Below are 21713 nucleotides of genomic sequence, written 5' to 3' on the forward strand. Positions count from 1 at the left end.
AAACTGCAGCCAAAATGACATGTCACCTGTATTCTATGTTTTGGTAAGATTCCAGGGATGCCAAATTTATATACTTTCATGTATATTTTAATCACTTAATCTGAAACTTTGCAGAATTTTTTTTTTCTTAAAGTTTACATATTCTGACACCTATAACTTTTAGATATTTCCGTGCATGGGTGTGCATAGGGCTTTTTTTTTTTGCAGGACCAAGTCTACTTTTTAGTTATATGGTTTTAGGAATTGTCTATTGCTTTGACCACTTTTTGTTCAAATTTTTACCAGAGGAAGAACGGCAAAATAACTGCTAAGATGTTCACCATAAGGAAAAAAATATTCTTATAGATTTGCAGACTGGGTGTTTGCTGACACAGTGATACCTAAAGTGTTTCACAGTATTTAAGTACTCAATTTTTTTTTTAATTTTTTTAATTTCTTGAATTTATTAGACCTCTTAGGGGTCTTGAACCCTGGACGTAGGATCACTAATGCAATGAATACAATATATCAACAGTTCTATTGCAGGTTGCATAGAACAGCCTGCAATAGAAGTAAATGGCAGACAAGCCTGGGAGCCTTCAATGGGCAATCTTGCAAAATGGCATCGGTCACTGAGGTGTGGGGAATGGGAGTGGGGTTAATGCCTGTGATCAGTACTATAACAGCAGATGTGGGGAAAGGGTTAAGACCACATATGGGGAAATGCCATGTTCAGGAGAAATTGTGTAATGGACTGAGCGGGGTTTTTTTTATCTCCTTTTTCAGGTGAAAACGATAAGTTTTGGATGACATTTATGGTTTATAGGAAAAAAAAAAGTAATATTCACATCAAATTCTGTGAGGAGTGTAGTTTCTAAATTTTCTTGTAAATTTAGAAAATCAGTTACATTTGTAAGCCTTCTAAAGTCCAAAATAAATGAAAGGTTGATTAAAAGAGGATGCCAACAAAGCAGCGATGTCTTTATTAATGTATTTGGGTGGTATGACTCACTGAAAAGCAAAGCATTTCACAATTTAAAAATGGCTAAGATTTCAAAATTTCCAATTTTAAATAAATGCAAAAAATATTGCTCAAAGTTTTCCACTAAAATGAAGTACAGTAGGTCATGAAAAAAAAAAAATCACATGGATAAGTTAAAGCGTTTCAGTTATTGCAATATAAAGTGGTCAGTTTTGAAAAATAGGGTTGTCTCTTTAGGCTGAGGATCCACATTGCGGAAACGCAGCTCTTTTTGTTGCAGATTTTGTTGCGGTTTTTGAGCCAAGGTCAAGAATGGCTACAAAAGGAATGGGAAATATATAAGAAGTTCTTATACTTCTACCTTCTGCTCAATCGACTCCTAGCTTTTGGTAAAAAAAAAAAAAAACGCAACAAAAAAAATCTGCTTTTCCGCGATCTGGTGCCTTAGCCTTAAGTGTGTTTTTTTTTTTTTTTTTTTAGCTATCTCTTTAAGGGGTTAGTGTGGACAATTTTGTATAAATTGCTTTAACTTGAAATTTGTTTTCCTGTGTTAATCAGTATTAAATACACTATAATCCCTGGGATTCATTATGATCACACAATATGAAACCCAATTTATAAGAAAAAAAAAAAAAAAAAAAAGAAACTTTGCAAGTATAATTTCCCTTCAACTTTGTTTATTGATGTACTAAACATGGAAAAAATACAAAGGATTCAAACACAAAATAAAAACACATACAGCCTGTTAAATACTCAACGGAATATATATTATATTTAACAGATGAGTTAGTCATACAGTACAAGTTCAAAGCAAACACCAGTCTCACATTTTACCAAGTGCTCTGAGAAACACTGCAAAGTGAGGAACATTTTCATGCTCTTTTACCAATGCTAGATATTATCATTAAATATGTATTCAAATACTGCAAAACATATTTATAGATTTGTATATAAATATATCATAAATACTTTCTCAAAGCAGCTGTAAGAAACTTGAAATATGGCCATGCCAGATTATAGATTACTCTGAAAAGAAACAGAATAGGGAAGCCTGAAAAGGAGCATGAAAACTTGCCTGAACACTTTGTCACGCACTTTTCACAGTATATGTACTGAACTACCATTAAAAGAAAACGAACAAAAAACATAAAACTAAAAAAAATAATAATTTGCAAATGCAAGTCGACATGTATGTAATGCATAGCACACACTGCTTGGCCTTAGAGGAAGCATTTAAAAAAATTGTGCAAAAAATAAACCACAAAAGAAAAAACAAAAATGCTTCATTTCATACCTGTAGAAGGCACCTAACCCTCCATTTCATTGTGAACCCCACTTTTTCATTGCATTCATATTTAATAACCATCACAATCTTACCCAAGTGGTTTATGAAGATCATGAATTGGCTTTTTCCAAAGCATATATAAAATAAATCCAGTTACCTTTATACAATATACATAAATAATCACAAAAGTGCAAGCTAATGATATCCAGACTTAATATGATACAAATAGAAAAAGAAAAGAAAAAAGAAATGTATATTTCAAGTTCTCAGGACCAACAAAAATATGATGCTTAAGTAACAATATAGTTACGGTACATACACAACTAAAAATACAGATACAGAAATGTCTGATCACTTTGCCTAAAGAAAAAAAAAAAAAAGTTTTTATGAACTTAAATTCGAGACCTAGCAAAAAGATGTGTACAATCTACCAGCAACCTTTTAGGAAGCTGCAGACATCATCATGGCTAGGTTTTTTTTCTGCTACTCAAATGATTATAGGATAATATGTACAATACATAAAAGCTCAGGTGCTAGCTTTAAACAAACAAACAAAAAAAAAAAATCACTTTTTTTAAAGGACCAAATTGTGCCACTTTGTAGGTTGGCGATGCCAACTTTCTCACACAAATTTGTAATAAAACTAAATTAAATATTCAAACAAGACTGCAAGTACATCACTAAACACCATGAGCTCCATCTGAAGGGAATGATTTAGGAAGAACAGATTTTTCCCCAAAAATCTTTCGACAATTTAATTGTTCTTTCCAGCTCATTTATAGTTTGATATTTTTTTTATTTTATTTATTCCACTTGTTTGAAAGTTACAAACTGATGTGAGCAATTACAGAATAACCAGGATGACCAACAGGAAAATTACATCATTAGAACCAAGCAATATTAATTTTGATCATTAATATAAAAATGCTAACAAAAAGTAAAAGGGAATAAAAAAAAATGCACCCACTGTTGTCACTTTCATTCCCAACTAGAAGTAGGGCAGTATCCTTCTCTCCAAAAATACTGATCTCGCACAAATATCCTGGCAAGTTTTAAAAGCTCACAAGGTTGTCATATGAAGTAGATTTTGCAAAGTATTCAAGTCAAAATAGTTTGTTCCAGGACCAGTAAAAAGTTTGTTCAAATTTTTTTATTTTACTTTTTTATAAAAATAGATGCTTTTTCTCATTTGAAACCCACATCAAAGAGGTTATCATCTCTTTGGCAAGGTACTATTTTATGAAAAGTCCGCGGTAATCTTACAATAGGCTTTATTAGAACTGAGGCCACCCTTGCCCCTAAACTTAAATAGTTATAACATAAGCTTTACATATTACAAAGAAAAAAGTTAAACAACTTTAAGGAACCTCAATATAACACAAATGTATAACAGAACGAAGAAAAACATTGAAAACGCAAAGCTTTTTTTTTTTCTTTTAAATCCTTTTAAACACACAGGATCGAAGGCAATAATGTAAAACTAAAACAACGTTCTTCCCATTGCAGAAATTGTAAAAGGCCCCAACATTTGAAGGCATTAGAATACAATGGGACAGGTAAAAACCCTGTTACCTAACGTCCATATTCAAACATAAAAGATAAGAAATTCAAAGACCAGTAATAACAAAATCTCACAAATGCTAAGGTTGCTAAACCATGTATTACTTTGCCTACCTCACCCCCACACACTGTGTGTAAAAACTATCAAAGTAGAAAGTTTTATTTTTTTTTAACTTGCCTTTGATGCTTGTGTGTGTTAACAGGAGTGAGGTTAACTGGTTAAGCTTTGTGCGTTTTGCTTGTTTTGAAAGACACCTGCAAAACTCTATCACCAAGGCGATACCCGTTAAGACTGGCGATAGCCATTGCTGCCTCGTCGTAGTTTGTCATAGTCACAAAACCAAAGCCCTTGCATTTGTTTGTATTGAAGTCACGGATAACTTTAACGTTGGTGACCGCTCCAAAGGGACCAAACATCTGCCACAGGATGCTTTCATCTGCGTCGGGTGCCAAGTTGTATACAAATATGCACCATCCACTGCCAGCATGTCCAGGGAAGTTTATACCAGCTAAACTAGTCATACCATCGATGGTCATTGGTGAGAATCTACTAAAGAAACAAACAAAAAAGCATGAGGCAACCTGTTAGTCATGGTAGTAAACATGTAAAAGAAAAAAAACAAAAAACATGCCAAAAAATTAGTTGCCCATGCAAGACATTGCAAAGTATTTTATACATAAACTACAAAAATAATGGTATAGTGAACTTTTTAAAAACTAAAGGAAAGTCATTGGATGGCAGATATGGAAAATGAGAGTGATATTAAAGAATATGTCAATTCCCAGCTATGAACACAGTTTACAGATTTGCGTTACTAAAAATGTTATTATAACTTCTGGGGAAAATATTACACTCAATTTCTTACCTAGTACATGTAGTAAAGCATAGAGACAGTTCTTGTCTATATAGTTACCATTCCAGTCAAAATAAAATAAACTGTTTGCATTAAAAAAAAAAAATTCTTCTGTGTTGTGACTATAGAAGGCAATGTACAAATAAAGTTTAAAAATAAAAAAAGACCCATCATGTACATACAGTTCCATCTGTGGGCAGCATGGTACAGTGCAAGAAGAACAGAGCAGATTGATATCTAGTTTTGCAGGAAAAGCTTAAACATAATTTAATTTTATTCATTTACACTGTACCTCCAGTTATAAACAACTTTTCATAAATGAATAGTGCTGGCTAAAATATGAAACTTTGTAATATATCATATTAAAGAAATAGATTTTCTTCTCCACATTTCAGACATTTACTTTCTCCATGTTAGTCTATGAAGAGAAAGGGGAGGGGGAATAGAAAACACACAATCTGAATAGACTGATATAATGTAAATAAAAGCATCAGACTGAAGCTAAGAAAACAGGAAAAAAAAACTTAAAGAGAACCTTTCATGTCCTCGGGCACATGCGATATAATACACCGCTAGAAAGCCAACAGTGCGCTGAATTCAGTGCACTATCGGTTTTCCTGTTATGTGCCCCTGCTGAAGACCCATCGGTGCAGTTACCGTAGCTCTTCAGTGTCAGGAGGGCGTTCCTGACAGTCTAAGCTGTGAGGAACACCCCTCCGGACAGTAGAGTCCATAGCACTGTACGGTCAGAGAGGGTCTTCTTCACCAGCCAGCGATGACGCTGAGCAGTGAGGAACGCCCCCCCCCAATACTAGTCTATGGATGAGTACTGTCAGGAGGAGGGGGGGTGGGGTGTTCATCACTGCTGAGTGTCATTATGATCCTCTGCTAAAGAGCTAGCGGTGCCGTTACCGTTGCTCTTCAGTGTCAGAAGGGCGTTTTTGACAGTCTGTCAGGAGCGCCCCTCCTGACACTAGAGTTCGAGATGAGCGAATATCGTTCGACTGAGTACGTATTCGATCGAATATTACGGTATTCGACATTCGATTCCGATCGAATACCACGCGGTAAACACAGTAAAAATTCATATCCCTTCCCACCTTCCCTGGCGCTTTTTTTGCACCAATAACTGCAGGGCAGGTGGGACAGGAAGCAGGAAAACGTAGGCATCGGAAAAAAATAGGAAAAAGTCATTGGCTGGCTAATTCAGGTGACCTCGGATTTATAAGAATAGTGTCAGCCATATTTGTGTCAGATGCGGTTTAGTAAGACAGGGAGAGAAATCCAGCTGGGGACGTAGGCTGCAGTCGAGCTACTGCGGATCCAATGATTACTGGAGAGGGGCAGCCAGCAGTTCCCTCATCCACAACGTCAAGCAGGGTGCAGTGTACCCCGCTTACGAGGCCCGAGCACCAGGAACCGATGTTACACTGGATAGCGGATATTGCTTCCAGCGGCATTTGCACCAGCCAGTACCTACAGGTGTGTAGTAACACAAGAGTCTGCCTCTCCTGGCAATGTAGTGGTTGTGGACCTGCAACTAGCATGTCCCGTCCTCAGTGCTAATGATGAGAGACAGTTCCAAACCAATTTAAATCACCCCATTAAGGCTCACTCCAAGGGCCTGAAAAATATTTTTTTAGGGCTCACCCCAAGGGCCAAAAACTAAAACTCTGCTGGTTAAAGTCTCAATTCACCCCAAGGGCCAAAAACACTGCTGGTTAAAGGCTCTACTCACCGCAAGGGCCCAAAACACTGCTGGTTAAAGGCTCAATTCACCCAAAGGGCCAAATAAAACTCTGCTACTACAAGGCTCAACTGACTTCAAGGGCCTAATACTCTGCTGGTTAAGGGCTCAATTCACCCCAAGGGCCTGAAGCTAAGTTTGGGAGGGCTCACTCCAAGTGCCTTAAAAGTAAATTTATGTATGGCTCAGCTGAAGGGCCTCCAACTTAATTTGGAAAAGCTCACGTGAAGGGCCAGAAAAAGTAATTTTTTGAGGTCTCACCACATCACACACACAAACAATGATAGTTAAGGGTAGGGGCTGTTGGATTTCCAATTGCCTATGCCATCTGTGGTTGTCATGGGCAACGTGATTTAAAGGGGTGCATGCTAATCTTTCTTTAGCTTAAAATTTGGCTGTCCATACTAATGTAGAGGAAAAAGTTTCCAAGTATTTTTCCACTTTCGATATTGAGTTTGGAGTGTCTAGTTGATATGCTGTAGTAGTGGGGTAATACTGGGATTTGGGCATGTTAGATGCCCCCAGGCATGCTTCCCCTAATGTCCCAGTTGCATTCCAGAGGTTCTGGCATCATATGCTGAGGTGTCATTGTGGACTTGGTGACTTCAATTAGTCCAATAGCATTTTTCCCCCCATAGACTATAATGGGATTCAATATTTGGTCGAATAGTCAAATATTGATGGTCTACTCGAAATGAATATCAAATATTTCACTACTCACTCATCTCTAGAGTCAATAGTGTTGTACTGTCAGAGGGGCGTTCCTGACAGACTGTCAGAAACACCCTTCTGACACTGAAGAGCTACGGTAACCGCACTGATAGCTCTTCAGCAGTGAAACCTAATGGGAAAGCCGATAGTGCGCTGAATTCAGCTGCAGTCTGATTTCTAGTGGTATATAACACCGCATGTGCCTGAGGACCTGAAAGGTCCTCTTAAGTGGTAAAGGAAATTGATCTCTGAAAATTATACAGCTCCAGTTACAGGAGGAATACAGCATCCTATACTGTACTAAAGACCTGATCTGGGTCCTCTAGGAACCAGCAGTTCAGAGTTCCTGGTCCCTTAGTGATCATCGGGTCAGAGGGGAGCTGCATGATGGCGGCTCCCATAGCTGTGCACACTGTGCTCATTGAGTGCAGCGTACACAGCGATTGTATTATCAGCCAGCATCCTTTTCCTAAAGCTGCACAATTTTGTGCAGCAAGCTAAGCTTGCAAGAATGTACATTATGTATACAGGTTAACATATACTATAAAGTTTATCCTATTTAAATGCACTATTCGTTTGTGAAAAGTTGTTTATAACTGGAGGTACGCTTTGAATCTCTGCTCTTTCTACATTAAGAAGTCCAGAGTGTGGTCCTGAGCAGTACCCGACGGCTTTCTTTCTATGCATAGTCAACAGAGGGAAGGTTGTCAGTTACTGAACAAGACCACCTACTGAATTAGAAAGAGTAAAGATATAAATTAGTGTAACAAAATATGGTATAATGAATCGTTCCCCATAATTCTATGCATCAATCCAATCCTGCCTACAGATCAGCCACTCCGTTTAAATCTACTAATCCTGTCTAACATTTAGACAGTGAAAACTTGGTTTATAGCGTTCTAAAGCATTAGATTTATCACAGTTGATGATAAAGCAGGCAAGTCATTATAATACTGTCTAGTCTACAATATACCACATTTTTTTGATTACTTTCTGCCACAAAAATGTGGTGCACAGTATTAAATCAGTATTTTGTTCCAAATTAAGTCCAAACGATGGTCATTTAGTTTAGGATATCTGTTCTATATTGAATTCAGTAGGGCAGATAATTCCTTGTACGGCACTTTTCAGGCGTGCAAAGCATAAACACCATTTTCTGAGCAAAATGCAGTTTTGCAAACTTTGACTTATGCAGTACCCACAAAGAGGGCATAATGAGGGGGTTACAGGGGAGAGAGGACAACCACCACATTTATAATTTATGCCAGAAATCTGGAAATCTATGCCAGCTGTTAAATGTTGCATATTTCTCTCCAGGAGCATGGCCCACTAGAGGGTGCACCTCCAACCCTCCACTGGTGATAGGTTTATGGAGACTTAAGTGTAAGATTTCATCATCATTTTAAATGTGCCATAATATGTGCAACCGAAATGGTTTGAACAAGTTACTGCAGAAAAGAATTCTCTTCCCAGTTCAGCTGATCACACAACACATTTCTAGTTCTCATTTAGGATGCATACTGTATTCTTTAAAGAAAGTAATTCTGTTAAGGTGGTTTTCCTACTGATGACAGGAAAAAAGTATGCTATACAGAGCCTGAATATGTATGTGGGTAGCTCAATGAAAAATAAGCGACAGACTGCTCTAAAACAAATGGTCATTTCTATCTAGTCATTCACATTATGTTACTTTGTATATAAAGGAGATGGCTATCAGAGTGAGCAATGACGTTACATGGCCAAATAATTTTTGGAGAACTTTACAGCGTGGAATGCTTTGCTCAAGCCTGATCAGTAAGTGTCAAGTACAGCTATCAAAACAATTCTGTTCATTGGCTACAGTATCAAGTTGATTTTTTTTTTCAACGAATTGGTAGCAAAATTTAAGGACTTCCTCAGCAACAGGTTATCTAATGTAATGCATATGGGGTAGGAAAATCTCATGCTTTACACACATGAACATGTTTACTAACAGATCACCAGAAGTTTCCATTTTTGCTTCTTGTACAGCTACACTTCCTTTGTTATGAAAGCCATTTGTTACAAGCTGCAAATACAAAAGCAACTGTATGGAAAACTCACTCTGTATCCTCCACTGGAGCACAATGGGGGATATTCATCAACCTACGTATGCCAGCTTCATGGCGTAGATGGGTAATGTGGTGTATAGCCTTTCCAGTGCCAACGTTGCACCACATTCCCATTTCTGTGCCAGAAAACAGTTTTGATAATTGAAACTTGATCATTCAGGCACGACTCGTGCCAGTAGGGCTCTTTAAAGCCTGGCCGAGGAAATGCCAAATTCCTCCCACTGTGCCCAGGTACAATGTTTTACAATGGAGAATGAATAGTGACGTGTCTGGCCACACGCAAAGATAGGTGTGGTGTGTAGTTAAAAAAATTACTTTCATAACAAGGAGCTGTAGATTCACAAAGTAAAAATGGAAGTGTAATGAGGACTTTTTTTTTTTAAATGCTTCCAAATCATTTTTCAACAGACAACACCTTTACGAACACACAAATGCAAACAGGTAAATGTATCTGTATGAAATGGAATCATTACACAAGAATGAAGAAAAGAAAATGCCACTATGGATCCATAAAACATAAGAACAAGTTTCAATGAATCTATAATTTGATTTACCAACAATGATAGCAATGTAGAAATGTAGCTTTCAGTTACAAAATAAACAAATACAGATGTAAAAGACACTAAAACAAAGCAATGCAAAAGGACAAGCCGACAACTGGAAAAAAAAATCTGCAAGAGTTTACCTCTTTATTCCTCCATAAGCCATATTGAGCAAATTGTCCAACCTGCAAAACACATTTGGCAGATTGTTCAGTCTTGGCATAAACTGCCCCTTTAAAACTGAGTGGAGCATTCGCCTCAGCAACAAGTTCCTTTGTGCCCATATATTAGATTGTCCTTTGAAAATTACTTGCATTCATTCATTTTTTTTATTTAAATTTATTTTTAAATACACAAACCTGTTATGCATGCCCCCACTTTTAGACAAAAGAGTCAATGTTTCATCAACATGGCTCAGTCCAGAATAACAGTGGCTAAATGGAACCCATTAGCTCCCCTCCACCCCTGTCCTGCTTTTCCCAAAGCCTCCTATGTTCTCCTGCCAGTCAGATGCCACCATCTGAAGAAAAATCACCTTTTTTCAATATACAAATGACTTGCTTGGAATTAAGAGAACCACAAACCACTGTGTTAAGGCATGAAGAGCTTGACTTCTGCCATTAATGTTGTACTTCCAGATTCCAAACAAGTCATATGAATATTGACCAAGTAATTGTTCTGTGGATAGTGGCATTAAATCAGCAATATAAACAGTGGTGGGAAACAACAGACTCCCACCGAGGAACTTATTGTAGTTTGGGCACTCAAATGAAGCAGACAGGCTCTTTTTAAGATTTCAAAAACATGTCTGTTTTCTGTAAACGGCATCACATCTGTCCACAGGTTGTGTTATAATCACTCCAATAGAGAAGAGATTCAACACCAGAGAACACATGGAGAAGTATGCAATGTTTTATGAAGAAAGCAATCATGTTTTTCTAATCCTATATGACCCCTTTAATACAATAATAAACAGAGCTCTGATTTAACCACAACGTATATAGCAGCGAATTCTGCGAAACACAAATCAAAAAATCTGTAGCTGCAAAAAATGACAAACTAATTAGTAAGGCCCGGTTCACATCTGCATTCAGTAGTCCGCGCGGGGACCCCCTGAAAGAAATACTGAACGCATTAAAAAGTGGTAAGCAATGAACGGACCCTACAGACTATAATGGGGTCTGTGTGTTTTCTGCATGAATCATGCGGAGAGAAAAGTAGTTCTTGAAGTGTGCCTTTATTGCTCATTGCTTTTTAATGAGTTCGGTATTCCATTCAGGGGGGGTCCCCAAGCGGACTACCCGAACGGAATACTGAATGCAGATGAGAACCAGGCCTTAATTTTAAGTTAATCAGAAACTGTCAAGATACAATATATGTCATCAAAAATAGGATATTCCATGAAGCTGTATTGACATAATATGCAAGATATACCATCTCCAGCTTAAGCTGACTAAAGAGCGTTGAACGTGTGACCTCAGTGTTTACAGCTTGTTGCCTAATGGTTTTACACGACCGCAACACAAATTTCACTCTAAAAACTCATTCTGCAGACGTCCGTGCCCAACCACAAAGTTCATCCGCAATGCTCCGTGTTTATCAGTATTATGCGGATCTGCAAAAAACAAAACACCACAAAATACGTTGACATCTGCAATTGCAGATATACACTGATGTATGTTCAGTGTATATCCGCATAACTGCACGCACCCATAGACTTGTATGGGACAGTCCGTGCTGTAAAAACACGGCCATTATGGACATGCGGTATACGTGTCCGGACCACGGTTACGACATGCCACACCATGGACAAAATCTACGGTGGTGTAAGAGGCCGCATAGAAAACAGTGGGTCCGCAATTTAAAACCCACAATTGCGGACCATTTGCGGTCTTAAACTATTGTCGTGTAAGACCAGCCGAAGGGTCAGACCACCTTTGCCATCTCACAGCACTGGCCAAACTGGTGAGGTCAGTCCTGGTTTCTCTTCACTATGATCTTATTATAGTCTATTAGACTGGAAAAAACTTAGGGTTATTATTGGCAACAAACGCTCCTAGGATACTAGCCTAGTCTAATAGTACTACCAATCAGCCCTGATAAGGGAAAACATGGCTTCTTCAACGCCTTTGTTATATCTATATCTTAATACATATAGATATCTAACAAAATTTGTTGCAGAGATCCAAGTATACGGTATATTTCGATACCTTTTTTGTTTAAGACAGGGAATCAGTTGTTTCGCTGTATGCAACAAAAACTGATCTGCTGACCAATTTTAAAATAGTGTTAAAGCAGCCTAAGGCCCGGTTCACATCTGCATTTAGCAAATGCGTTCAAAATCAGTATTTATAATAAACTGATCTAGAATGGTCTGGATTAAAACCCATTGATTTCAATGGGTGTTAAAAGTAAACCGCATGTATCAGTTTGTGGCATTTCCGTCTGGTTTCCGCTTTATTGTGCAGAGAGAAAAGTAGAACTTGCATGACAGAGGGCGGGTTCCACATCTTCTGCCGACAGGAGACGGAAACCCGGCATCTAGTGTCCGCCCGTGAGAGTCTTCTGGTCTCCGTGGCAAAACTATTTTTTTTTTTTAACCGGACACAAAATCCTGCATGTCCAACTTTGTGCCCAGTTTAAAAAAAAAAACGGTTTCACCGCGGAGAGGCGGAAGAGGCTCACAGATGGACACTTTGCAAACAGATTCAAATGAATAGATTTGAAAACTGACAGCTCCTGTCCAGTTTCTCGGGCAGAAGACGTAAACCTGAAATCGGAGACAGGGCGTGGTTCACACCTGTGCCCGATCTGTTTAAAAATAAGGATTCCAGAAGGACAGCAACCGATGCTTTTTTTTTTTTAAACAAACATTGAGGTCTATGGAAAACTAATTATAAACTGATTACAAACGGATAGCAATCAGTTTGGGCTCGTTCACATCTGCGCCCGGTCTCCGTTCTGCAGGTTTCCGTTTCCTGCACAAAACAGAGGCAGGATACGGAAACCTGCAGGACTCTTTCTCACCCATTCATTTGAATGGGTGAGAAAGCTGTCCGGCCGTGAGCGTTTTATGCTCTCCACCGCAAAACCGGATTTTTTAAATCCGGACACAGAGTCGGACATGCAGTACACGGTGTCTGGATTTAAAAAAAAAAAAACGGTTTTGCGGTGGAGAGCATAAAATGCTCACGGCCGGACCCGGTCTGTGGTTTCCATCTTCTTGCATGCGGAAGACGGAAACCACAGAACGGAGTGCCGAACGCAGGTGTGAACCTAGCGTTTGTTTTGCAATCCGTTTTTCCCTCTGTGCATGCTCAGAATGAAGGGAGGTCAAAAACTAACACAAACTGATTACAAATGGACACAAACTGTCAGTTTTTTAAACAGACACCCATTGACTAATCCATCTCAAACTGTTAAAAATACAAGACTGCTTTTACACCAAAAGTAACTGCATTGATTGTAGATCCACTATTTCTGAGCAGATTAAATTTAATCTCTGCTAATCAGTGGAGCAGTGCCAATTAAATCGTAAGTTAACTTTTTAAATTTATTTTTGCTTAAATGAATAGTGGTTCACTAAAGAAAAGTGCCTGTGTTTAAAGGGGTTGTCCCATCACAAGGATCCTATCTGTACTGCTAGCTTATGTGGATTTAAGATTTTTCCTAAATACATTGCTTCAGCAAAACTGCTTTGTTTGGCTGCTGAGATTATTCACTTCATTGTTTACACTGCGTTACCATAACCACAGACCTGGGGATGATCTTATCTCTCCGCCCAGGGCAAGTGACGTAGCTCCCAGCTCTCAGGAGGGGGGGGCTGAGTGCTCGGAGCGGCTTGAGCCGTTTATCTCCCTCTTCCAGTTATCAGCTCTGCTAATTGAATTTTGCTGATAAGGGCTGAGACGGGGAGTCTGTTACCTCTGTATGTAACAGACCTAAAACGGAGTTTATTGTAAGCTGACTCTTGGTCCTGTAGCATGTAAATTTTGGATTCTCATCACCTATCAAATCCAGCTCTGCTACATCAGCTTCAACTGTGCATCTTCCAGTGATACTGTGCTAATTTATTTACAACCATCCCTCTTTACTGACTCAAAATATTTACTGCTGTGATGGAGCAAGTGAAACCCCGCCCACCAATTTACCAAGAAAACCAGGAAGTGAACAGAGCACACAGCCTGCAAGTTGGTGAGCAGGCGAGTTGGGAAAACCCCTTTAAGTATTTCTCCTGTCTTCACTTATCTGATATTAATTTCAGTACACAAATCAGATTAGTTTATAATGAGCTCTATGGAGAAGGAGGGGAAGTAGAGAGATAGATAATGCCTACTACTGAATTAAGTACAGTAATTCATTAATATCAGGAAAGGTCCGAATAGTATTTCTTGATAACCCAGCAGTTTTTTTTGTTTTTTTTTAAAGTCTATATATTGCCGATGTTTCATTTTTAAGTGCACTCATTACACTCCATCTCTGCTCTCGATAAAGTTTTAGTATTCAAATTTGATCAGTGGCCGAAGGCAGCAAATAAGTGAATAAAAAGGCACCACTTTTATAAGGTATATTGCAAGGCTTAGCTTCACCTGTCTTGCTTAAAAAAATTAATTATACACATTATATATATATATATATATATATATACACACACACACACACACACACACACACACACACACACAGTATATACTCGAGTATAAGCCGACCCGAATATAAGCCGAGGCCCCTAATTTTGCCACAAAAAACTGGGAAAACTTATTGACTCGAGTATAAGCCGAAGGGGGGGGAAATGCAGCAGCTACTGGAAAATTTCAAAAATTAAAATGGTCGGAGTTTTTGAGTTCAGTAGGTGCTGGGGAAGGAGGGGAGGGGGTGTTTTGGTTGTCTGTCTGCCCCTTCCCTGAGCTTGAGGACTGCTTTTTCTTCTTCCACTTGGAATTCAGTCTGGCTGAATATAGGGTATCTGCAGTGCTCCTATTAGCCCCTTCCCGATGTAGAACTTTCATTTTTTTAAGATTTTTTTTTTTTTGCACTATTTTATGGGAGATTCTATACATTAATATTGTGGCTGGCTATAGACCCCCCCCCCTCCTAAAAAAAAAATAAAAATTGCTGACTCGAGTATAAGCAGAGGGGGGCTTTTTCAGCACAAAAACTGGGCTGAAAAATTTGTCGTATATTCGAATATATATATATATATATATATATATATATATATATAGTAGATCTATATATGTAGATAGAAAAAAAAATATCTATCTATTCTAAGAGCTCTGTTTTCTTCTGGCAGAAGTCGGCCAATCCGCGCCCTCACCTGAAGGAACCCAGGAAGTCACAGCTGGCAAGAATAGCAGCAGGCCTGAACTGCATTGGAGGGCACTGAAGCACCAGGGACAGGAGAGATTTTTTATGTTTATTTATATATTTATTTTTCACTCTTTTCACCTCCCCGGCCTAATTTAAAAAAATAAAATAAAATACTGTAGCTTCGTTTAACCGCTAAGCTCTCTATCAAGAAGATGATGATAGGCAGTAAAGGAAAAAAAAAATTCAGAATGGGGTGGAACTGGAGAAAAATAGCATTTGTGCAATTTCTTAGGCTGGTCTTGCACGACCGTATTGAATGTACGGTCCGCAAGTTGCTGATCAGCAATACTAGTTGTTGATTGGCAACATAGACTCCACAGACGTCCATGTCCTACCGCACTCGCCCATAGTGCGAGTCCATTTGCGGACTTACATTACGGCCGTGTAAGACCAGCTTTACAGTCTTCATTTTTACGGCATTGTGCAGCCAAAATGACATGTCACCTATATTCTATGAGTCTGTATGACCAGGGAATAATTTATATTAGATGTTTTTACATTTTAATCCCTAAAAAAAAAAAAAAAAAAAAAATTCCCCCCAATTTTATTGGTTACCATATTCTGACCCCATAAGGAGTCTTTGTGGGGCTGGCTGTAGTTTTTTAGTTATACTATTTTGGGGAATGTCTGATGTTTTGATTGGGTTTTTATTAAAATTTTTAGGCAAAAAAAATAATTTCTGAATTGGGAATAAATTTTTTTATATAGTTGTAGACCTGGGGTTTTTGGATGCGAGGATGTATAATTTGTTTGTGTTCAATGTTTTTATTTAAAATCTATGGAAGGTTTTTTTTTTTTTTTTTTTTTTAATTAGCCGCCCTAAGGGGCTTCAACCTGCAATTTTTTGACTGCATGTTCCATAGACTGTACTACAACTGTAATGCAGTCTATAGGAGCTTCGCTACATAGCTATGAAGGCTGGTCATAGACCAGCCTTAATAGTACTATTCCTATGACAGATCTCGGAGCCTTCATTAGGCTTCCAACTGCCATTCGAACAGGAGTGAATTCTGATCGCTGGCATTAACTTCTGGTTTTGCAAAGCAGAGAGTCGATGGCTACGGTGGCTGCTCTGCTTCTGAGCATTCACCATCTTTAAAGGGATCCTATCATTAAAATGCAATTTTTTGTGACTAACACGTAGGAATAGCCTTAAGAAAGGCTATTCTTCTCCTACCTTTAGATGTCTCCTCCACGCCACCGTTCGGTAGAAATCTCTGTTTTCTTCAGTATTCAAATGAGTTTTCTCGCAGCATTGGGGGCGGTCCCCAGCGCTCAAACAGCACTGGGGGCGTCCCCAATGCTGCAAGAGAACTCTCCATCGACGCCTCTTCTTCTGGAATACCCTCTTCACGCGTCTCGAGCAATGGATACCACCCCCAGTGCTGCGAGAGAACTCATTTTGCATACTGTAGAAAACTGGGATTTATACTCAACGGCGGCGCGGAGAAGACATCTAAAGGTAGAAGAATAGACTTTAAGGCTATTCCTACGTGTTAGTCACAAAAAATTGCATTGTAATGATAGGATCCCTTTAAAGAACTGACATTTGCCGTACTAGAACGCCAGATTTTGAGAATGGGTTAAAAAGGATACAACCTCATTTTTCAATTCTGACATTTCTCTAACTGTGGTAATAACTTTGGAACTGTAACCCAAGTAATTCTGAGTTGAGTTTTGAGTTAAGTTTGAGTTGGGTTATCCATGACACATTGTACTTCAGGATAGTGGCTACCTTTATTAATTTTTTTTTTTTTTTTTAATGAAAAAAAAAAAAGGCAAATTATTCAAAATTTTCACCAATTTTTTTACAATCAAAATTTGAAATGTTTTACTTTTTAGACAAACTATTATTTAAAATACCTCCACTTTATGTTGGCATCACATTTTAATTATCCTTTAATTTTTTTTGTGTGTTTCCTCGCCTCCCCTGGCCCTATTCATCATGCTCTGGGGTCTGAAGATACCCCACAGTATAATGATAGTTTCAGTTTGGCTTTGTTTAGTCCAAACAAGACTGCACAAAATCCCATCAGTTTTCCTGGTTGAAGTTTAGTTTTGGTTATTTTTCGATCGCTCTCCCTAATACATTGGGTACACCAAAAATTCCCCACTCATTCTAACTCCTAGGATGAGAATGTTCTGAGGGGTCAACTGTGGTGTTTTTTTTCCACCAAACTCCACTGCTTTTGCGTGCTCCAATATGCTTGTACAGCTGAGGTCAGGTTCACATCTGTGCTGGAGTCTCTGCCACAGAAACTGCTGAAAAATCGGTGAAGAGAAGTGGTGCATGGAGGACTTTTCTCTTTGCTGGTTTCAGCATAAAAATGGCAGACCTCTGGAGCACACTTGGAGGACCCCAGTTTAGTCTATGGGATAACTGCTGTTTTAGTGGTCTGGCTCTGTCATTTTGACAGACATGAAGCCTGGGCACCCGTGTGCAGATGTGAACCTAGTCTTATACATTAACCTTCCTGCCACAGCCACTTTTTCCCTAAAGGAGTTAGCCAGGAGTTAGGTTTTTCTGTCCTGCATTGTATAAACTAGAATTTTTTTTTTTTTTCTGTTGCTGTAGGTATGGCAGGGCTTGTTTTTTGTAGATTCATTTCTCATTTACACCATTTTGGTTTGTATAATTTGGATAAATTTTACAATGACTTTCTGGATTAAGAAAATTAATTCAGTCATTCCTTTTTAACAGGTTACATTAATTTTATGGAACAAAAAAATTAAATTACCCAATTTTTTTTTTTGTTTATAAATTTTTCAAAATAAAAATTCATTTTGGGTGAAAAATAATCTATTGTATTTTATCACCATCTTATTTTTCTGTCAACAGAGCTGATTTAGGGATTTTTTTTGCAGGATGAACTTTTTATTGGTACCATTATTGATGTACATGAATATTGATTTTTTTTTTTTTGTCCATTTTTGTGATGAATGGCCCGGAAATCAAGTCTGGCGTTTTTTTTTGGTTTTTTTTTGTAAATGCTATTCCACCGTGAAAGTCAAACGCCAACCCAGTTTTACTGTACAGGTTTGTTAAGGACATGGTTGCACTAAATGTGATTTTTTTTTTTTTAATGTAGATTGTGAGCCCCACATAGAGCTCACAATGTACATTTTTCCCTATCAGTATGTCTTTTTGGAATATGGGATGGAAATCCATGCAAACACGGGGAGAACATACAAACTCCTTGCAGATGGTTTTACGCCCTTGGCAGGATTTGCACACCAGGACTCCAGCGCTGCAAGGCTGCAGTGCTAACCACTGAGCCACCGTGTGGCCCCTTTTTTTTTACATTTTTGTACAGAAAACTTTTTTAAGTAGTACAAAGACCTTGTTGGGGGTCTAGGGGTTTGAGTAATTTATTAAATAAATTTTTGTACCACTAGACTTGAGCCTGTGACAATCTGGTGGTTCAACGTTATACATTACAATACCCATACGGATACAGGTAGGTTGAAAGACTCAGAGAAGCAGGTCCAACTGCAGCACAAATGCTTCGGGTAGGAGACAAAACCTTGCATCACTGATAATACCCCGGGCTGCTGTTAAAACACATCAATATTCCCCCCGCCCCCCTCCCCTCCAAAGATGCCAGTGTCAACACTGACTGAAGCATCTAAGGTATTAACTTTGTCCTCAGGTGCTAGAGGAGAATGTCAGTTATATGTTACAGCTGACACCCACTCTCCATGGCACCTGCTTAGCTTCTGAGCAGGCACCATGTTCATACCATAATAGTATGGCGGATATTGCTAACCTATTGGTGACTGTCTCATATCACCAAGGAGTTAAGTGACCCCATTTTAGAAGCTACACCCCACAAGAAATTTATCAAGGGGAATGTTGACCCCACAGATGCTTCATAGAATAGAACACAGGGCCATGAAAACTTATATCTTTCCAATATAACATTGCTTTTGTCCCAAATTTTTCATCAACACAATGGGAAATAAAAGAAAAAGCACCCCTAAGTGATGAAGTTTTAATCTGTTGTATGAGCACATGGTGGGGACCAGAAGGGAAAGTATGTCATTTGACTTTTGAAGGACATTTTTGCTGATACAGTTTTCAGGTGTCAAATCTCATTTGTAGAGCCTCTAAAATACCAGAAAACCGCAAAAAGCCCCCAAACAAGGAATTTACCAATGTTATCCAAGGAAAAACAGTCATATGTGTGTATAAAACTGCTGTTTGGGCATACATCAGGGTGCAAAAGGTGAAGGAGCATCATTTGGTTTGTAGAGTGCAAATTTATTTTTTGGACACCATGTCTCATTTGCAGGACCCCTGTGGTGCTATTAAAGTTGTATCCCCCACTAAGTGTCCTCACTGACCTCATTGTGGAAACTAAAGCCCTCACTAAATTTATCAAGCGGCATAACAAGTACTCACTCCACAGTATTGCATTAAATTTTCCAGAAATTAATGCATATCAGATGTCAGAAAATCAATGTCATATGTATCACACTATGTTTCACCAATTTCTAGGATAGGGGTGAGCATTCCTGTAGAACAATAGCTCATTGTGTAGGGCTTATGCTAGGTTCACAACTGTGTTTGGGTTTCTGCTTGGGCTGTCCACTTGGGGACCCCCAGAATGGAAACCTAATCCACTTGGGGGAAAAAAAAAAAAAAAAAAAAAAGAGTGGTTACCTGTGATCCTCAAATTATAATGAGGTCTGATGGGTTTCCGCCCTGAAAAGAGCAGAAAAATGCGAAATGGAATCCTGAACGGAGACCAGGCACAGGTGTATCACATTGGAATAAAGTCTATACACATGACAACGGTGTAGGGGTAATTTCTGTGGCACAGGACTAGCCAGCCACATGGAAAATTGCTGTTAGCCCACCACCTAAATCAAGAAGTTGCAAATGACTGTTAGAGCCAACCAGGGAGCCAAGAGGACCATTAGCAAAGGTGTCTTTCACACTTGAGGCAATCTCAAATCTATTATTTTGACAAAAGGTTGGCTGTTTAAGTTAAATGTAATTGTATCATGTAAGACAACCTACATTGATACTCTGCTGCTCTTTTCCTGATGCTTCCAGAATCGCAGTTATTCTCAGCTTTCTAGCCTATACAGCAAGTCATTGGTTACAGAGGTGTTTTGACCAGAAAGTACAGATAAGCAGGGACTCAGTAAAACTTTAGAACAGGAGAACTGTGAAGTTAGGTATCAAGTTATTTAGTATACCAGGCAAACCCTTAAAAAAATTAAATGTACATTCCTAGACAACCAAATTACTGTCTGCAGAATGTTTAATACTTGTACTATTGCTAATCAATTCTAGAGTTTGAAACGCAATATGGAGATCACATAACCTCACCAACCATGCTAAAGGCAACGTGCTATGGCATGTGGGACATCATTATACATGCCAGAAGCACTGCCATGTCAGAGAAAGAATGGTGGGTGGTGGTTTATCAAACTTTGACCAGCTTTTTTTAATCCCCTTGTTATATAGCTCAATTACAATGAGATTATACTTAAATGTGGAACTTACAGTAGGACTGCTTCTCTCGTGTATTTACAGTGTCAGAAATGAAAAATGGTAAAATTCTTTCTGCCTTGAGTAGAGGAAAGGTGTAAAGATGATTAAAAGTGCCTACCAAGATTCCTACCCTGCAGGCTCCTTGCTCCTGTACATTAGGACAAACCGCATAATTGACGTGATTTTGTTAATGTTGGTTATTTCAGTTTGGTTATTACAGTTGCGAGGGTTTTACCTACAGTTTCGTTTGGACCGAACACATCTGAACCTGAACTGCTGTTATACACCATGATGTGAAGAAACAGTGCTCCTTACCTCTCCTGGGAGCAGGAACAACTCCCTGCCATCTTCGGCGCTTCTGCTTGAAGTCAGGGATCATGAGGCCTATGATTGGGCCTCTGCAAGTCATGAGACATTGTGATGCATAGATGCAAACGTCCTGATGCTGCAAGACCCATGCGACAATCACAGTCGGCAGCGGTCCCTAACGTCAGGCAGAAGCGCCAAGACAGAAGAGTTGCACCAGAACCCAGGAGATGACAGTGACAGTTTTTGTTTTATATTATTACTAATCACCTCCCCAAGTCTACCTCATATTATAAGAGTACAATAGTATCAGTTCGGCCATATTCGGACAACATGTACTCCGACTGCAAAAGAGGAGTAGATTAAAGGGGAAGGACCTAAATCGCCATCATAATCGAGGAAAAATACCTGATTAATTGCAATTTTGATCATAATCAGCCTAATGCATAGGTATTCAAATTTACACCTATAGAAGAGTAATTCCTCTTGCTTTATAATGGTGATAACTGACCTCTGATTCAATGCAGAAGTGCAGGACTGGCATACTTGAGAAGACCATGAAGTTCCAGAATTAGACTACACATTAGTTGGGATATCATTTTCAGAATCTCTGTGCTGGTGGTTCTGAAAAATTCACTTTTAGCTGTTGGATCAAGTCCACTGTATAGATAAAAGCACAAGCCTTGTTCACATCACAGGGAGGGTAAAACTTGAACAGCTGGGAGGAATGGAGTGAAGTTCTATGCCATCGCCTGAAGAAACTATGTTGAGAACTTCGTCACCA

General features: G+C 38.7%; 1 protein-coding gene across 10 annotated transcripts in view; it reads right to left on the bottom strand.

Annotated features, from left to right (window-relative positions):
- Window positions 1–1633: 1633 nt before the first annotated feature.
- Window positions 1634–21713, bottom strand: part of ELAVL2 (ELAV like RNA binding protein 2) — a 133172-nt gene continuing 113092 nt past the window's right edge. For 7 of the 10 annotated variants that reach the window (XM_075279561.1, XM_075279639.1, XM_075279622.1 and 4 more), the window contains 2 exons: window positions 9894–9935; window positions 1634–4356 (listed from right to left, as the gene is read on the bottom strand). In XM_075279561.1, the coding sequence (XP_075135662.1) occupies window positions 4026–4356; window positions 9894–9935 (373 nt within the window). In that variant the 3' untranslated portion in view covers window positions 1634–4025. The remainder of the gene's footprint in view (window positions 4357–9893; window positions 9936–21713) is intronic. The other 3 variants (XM_075279631.1, XM_075279614.1, XM_075279604.1) reach the window with 1 other exon arrangement.

This window comes from Leptodactylus fuscus, chromosome 1 (assembly GCF_031893055.1).
Source record: "Leptodactylus fuscus isolate aLepFus1 chromosome 1, aLepFus1.hap2, whole genome shotgun sequence".
In the NCBI taxonomy this organism is placed as follows: domain Eukaryota; kingdom Metazoa; phylum Chordata; class Amphibia; order Anura; family Leptodactylidae; genus Leptodactylus; species Leptodactylus fuscus.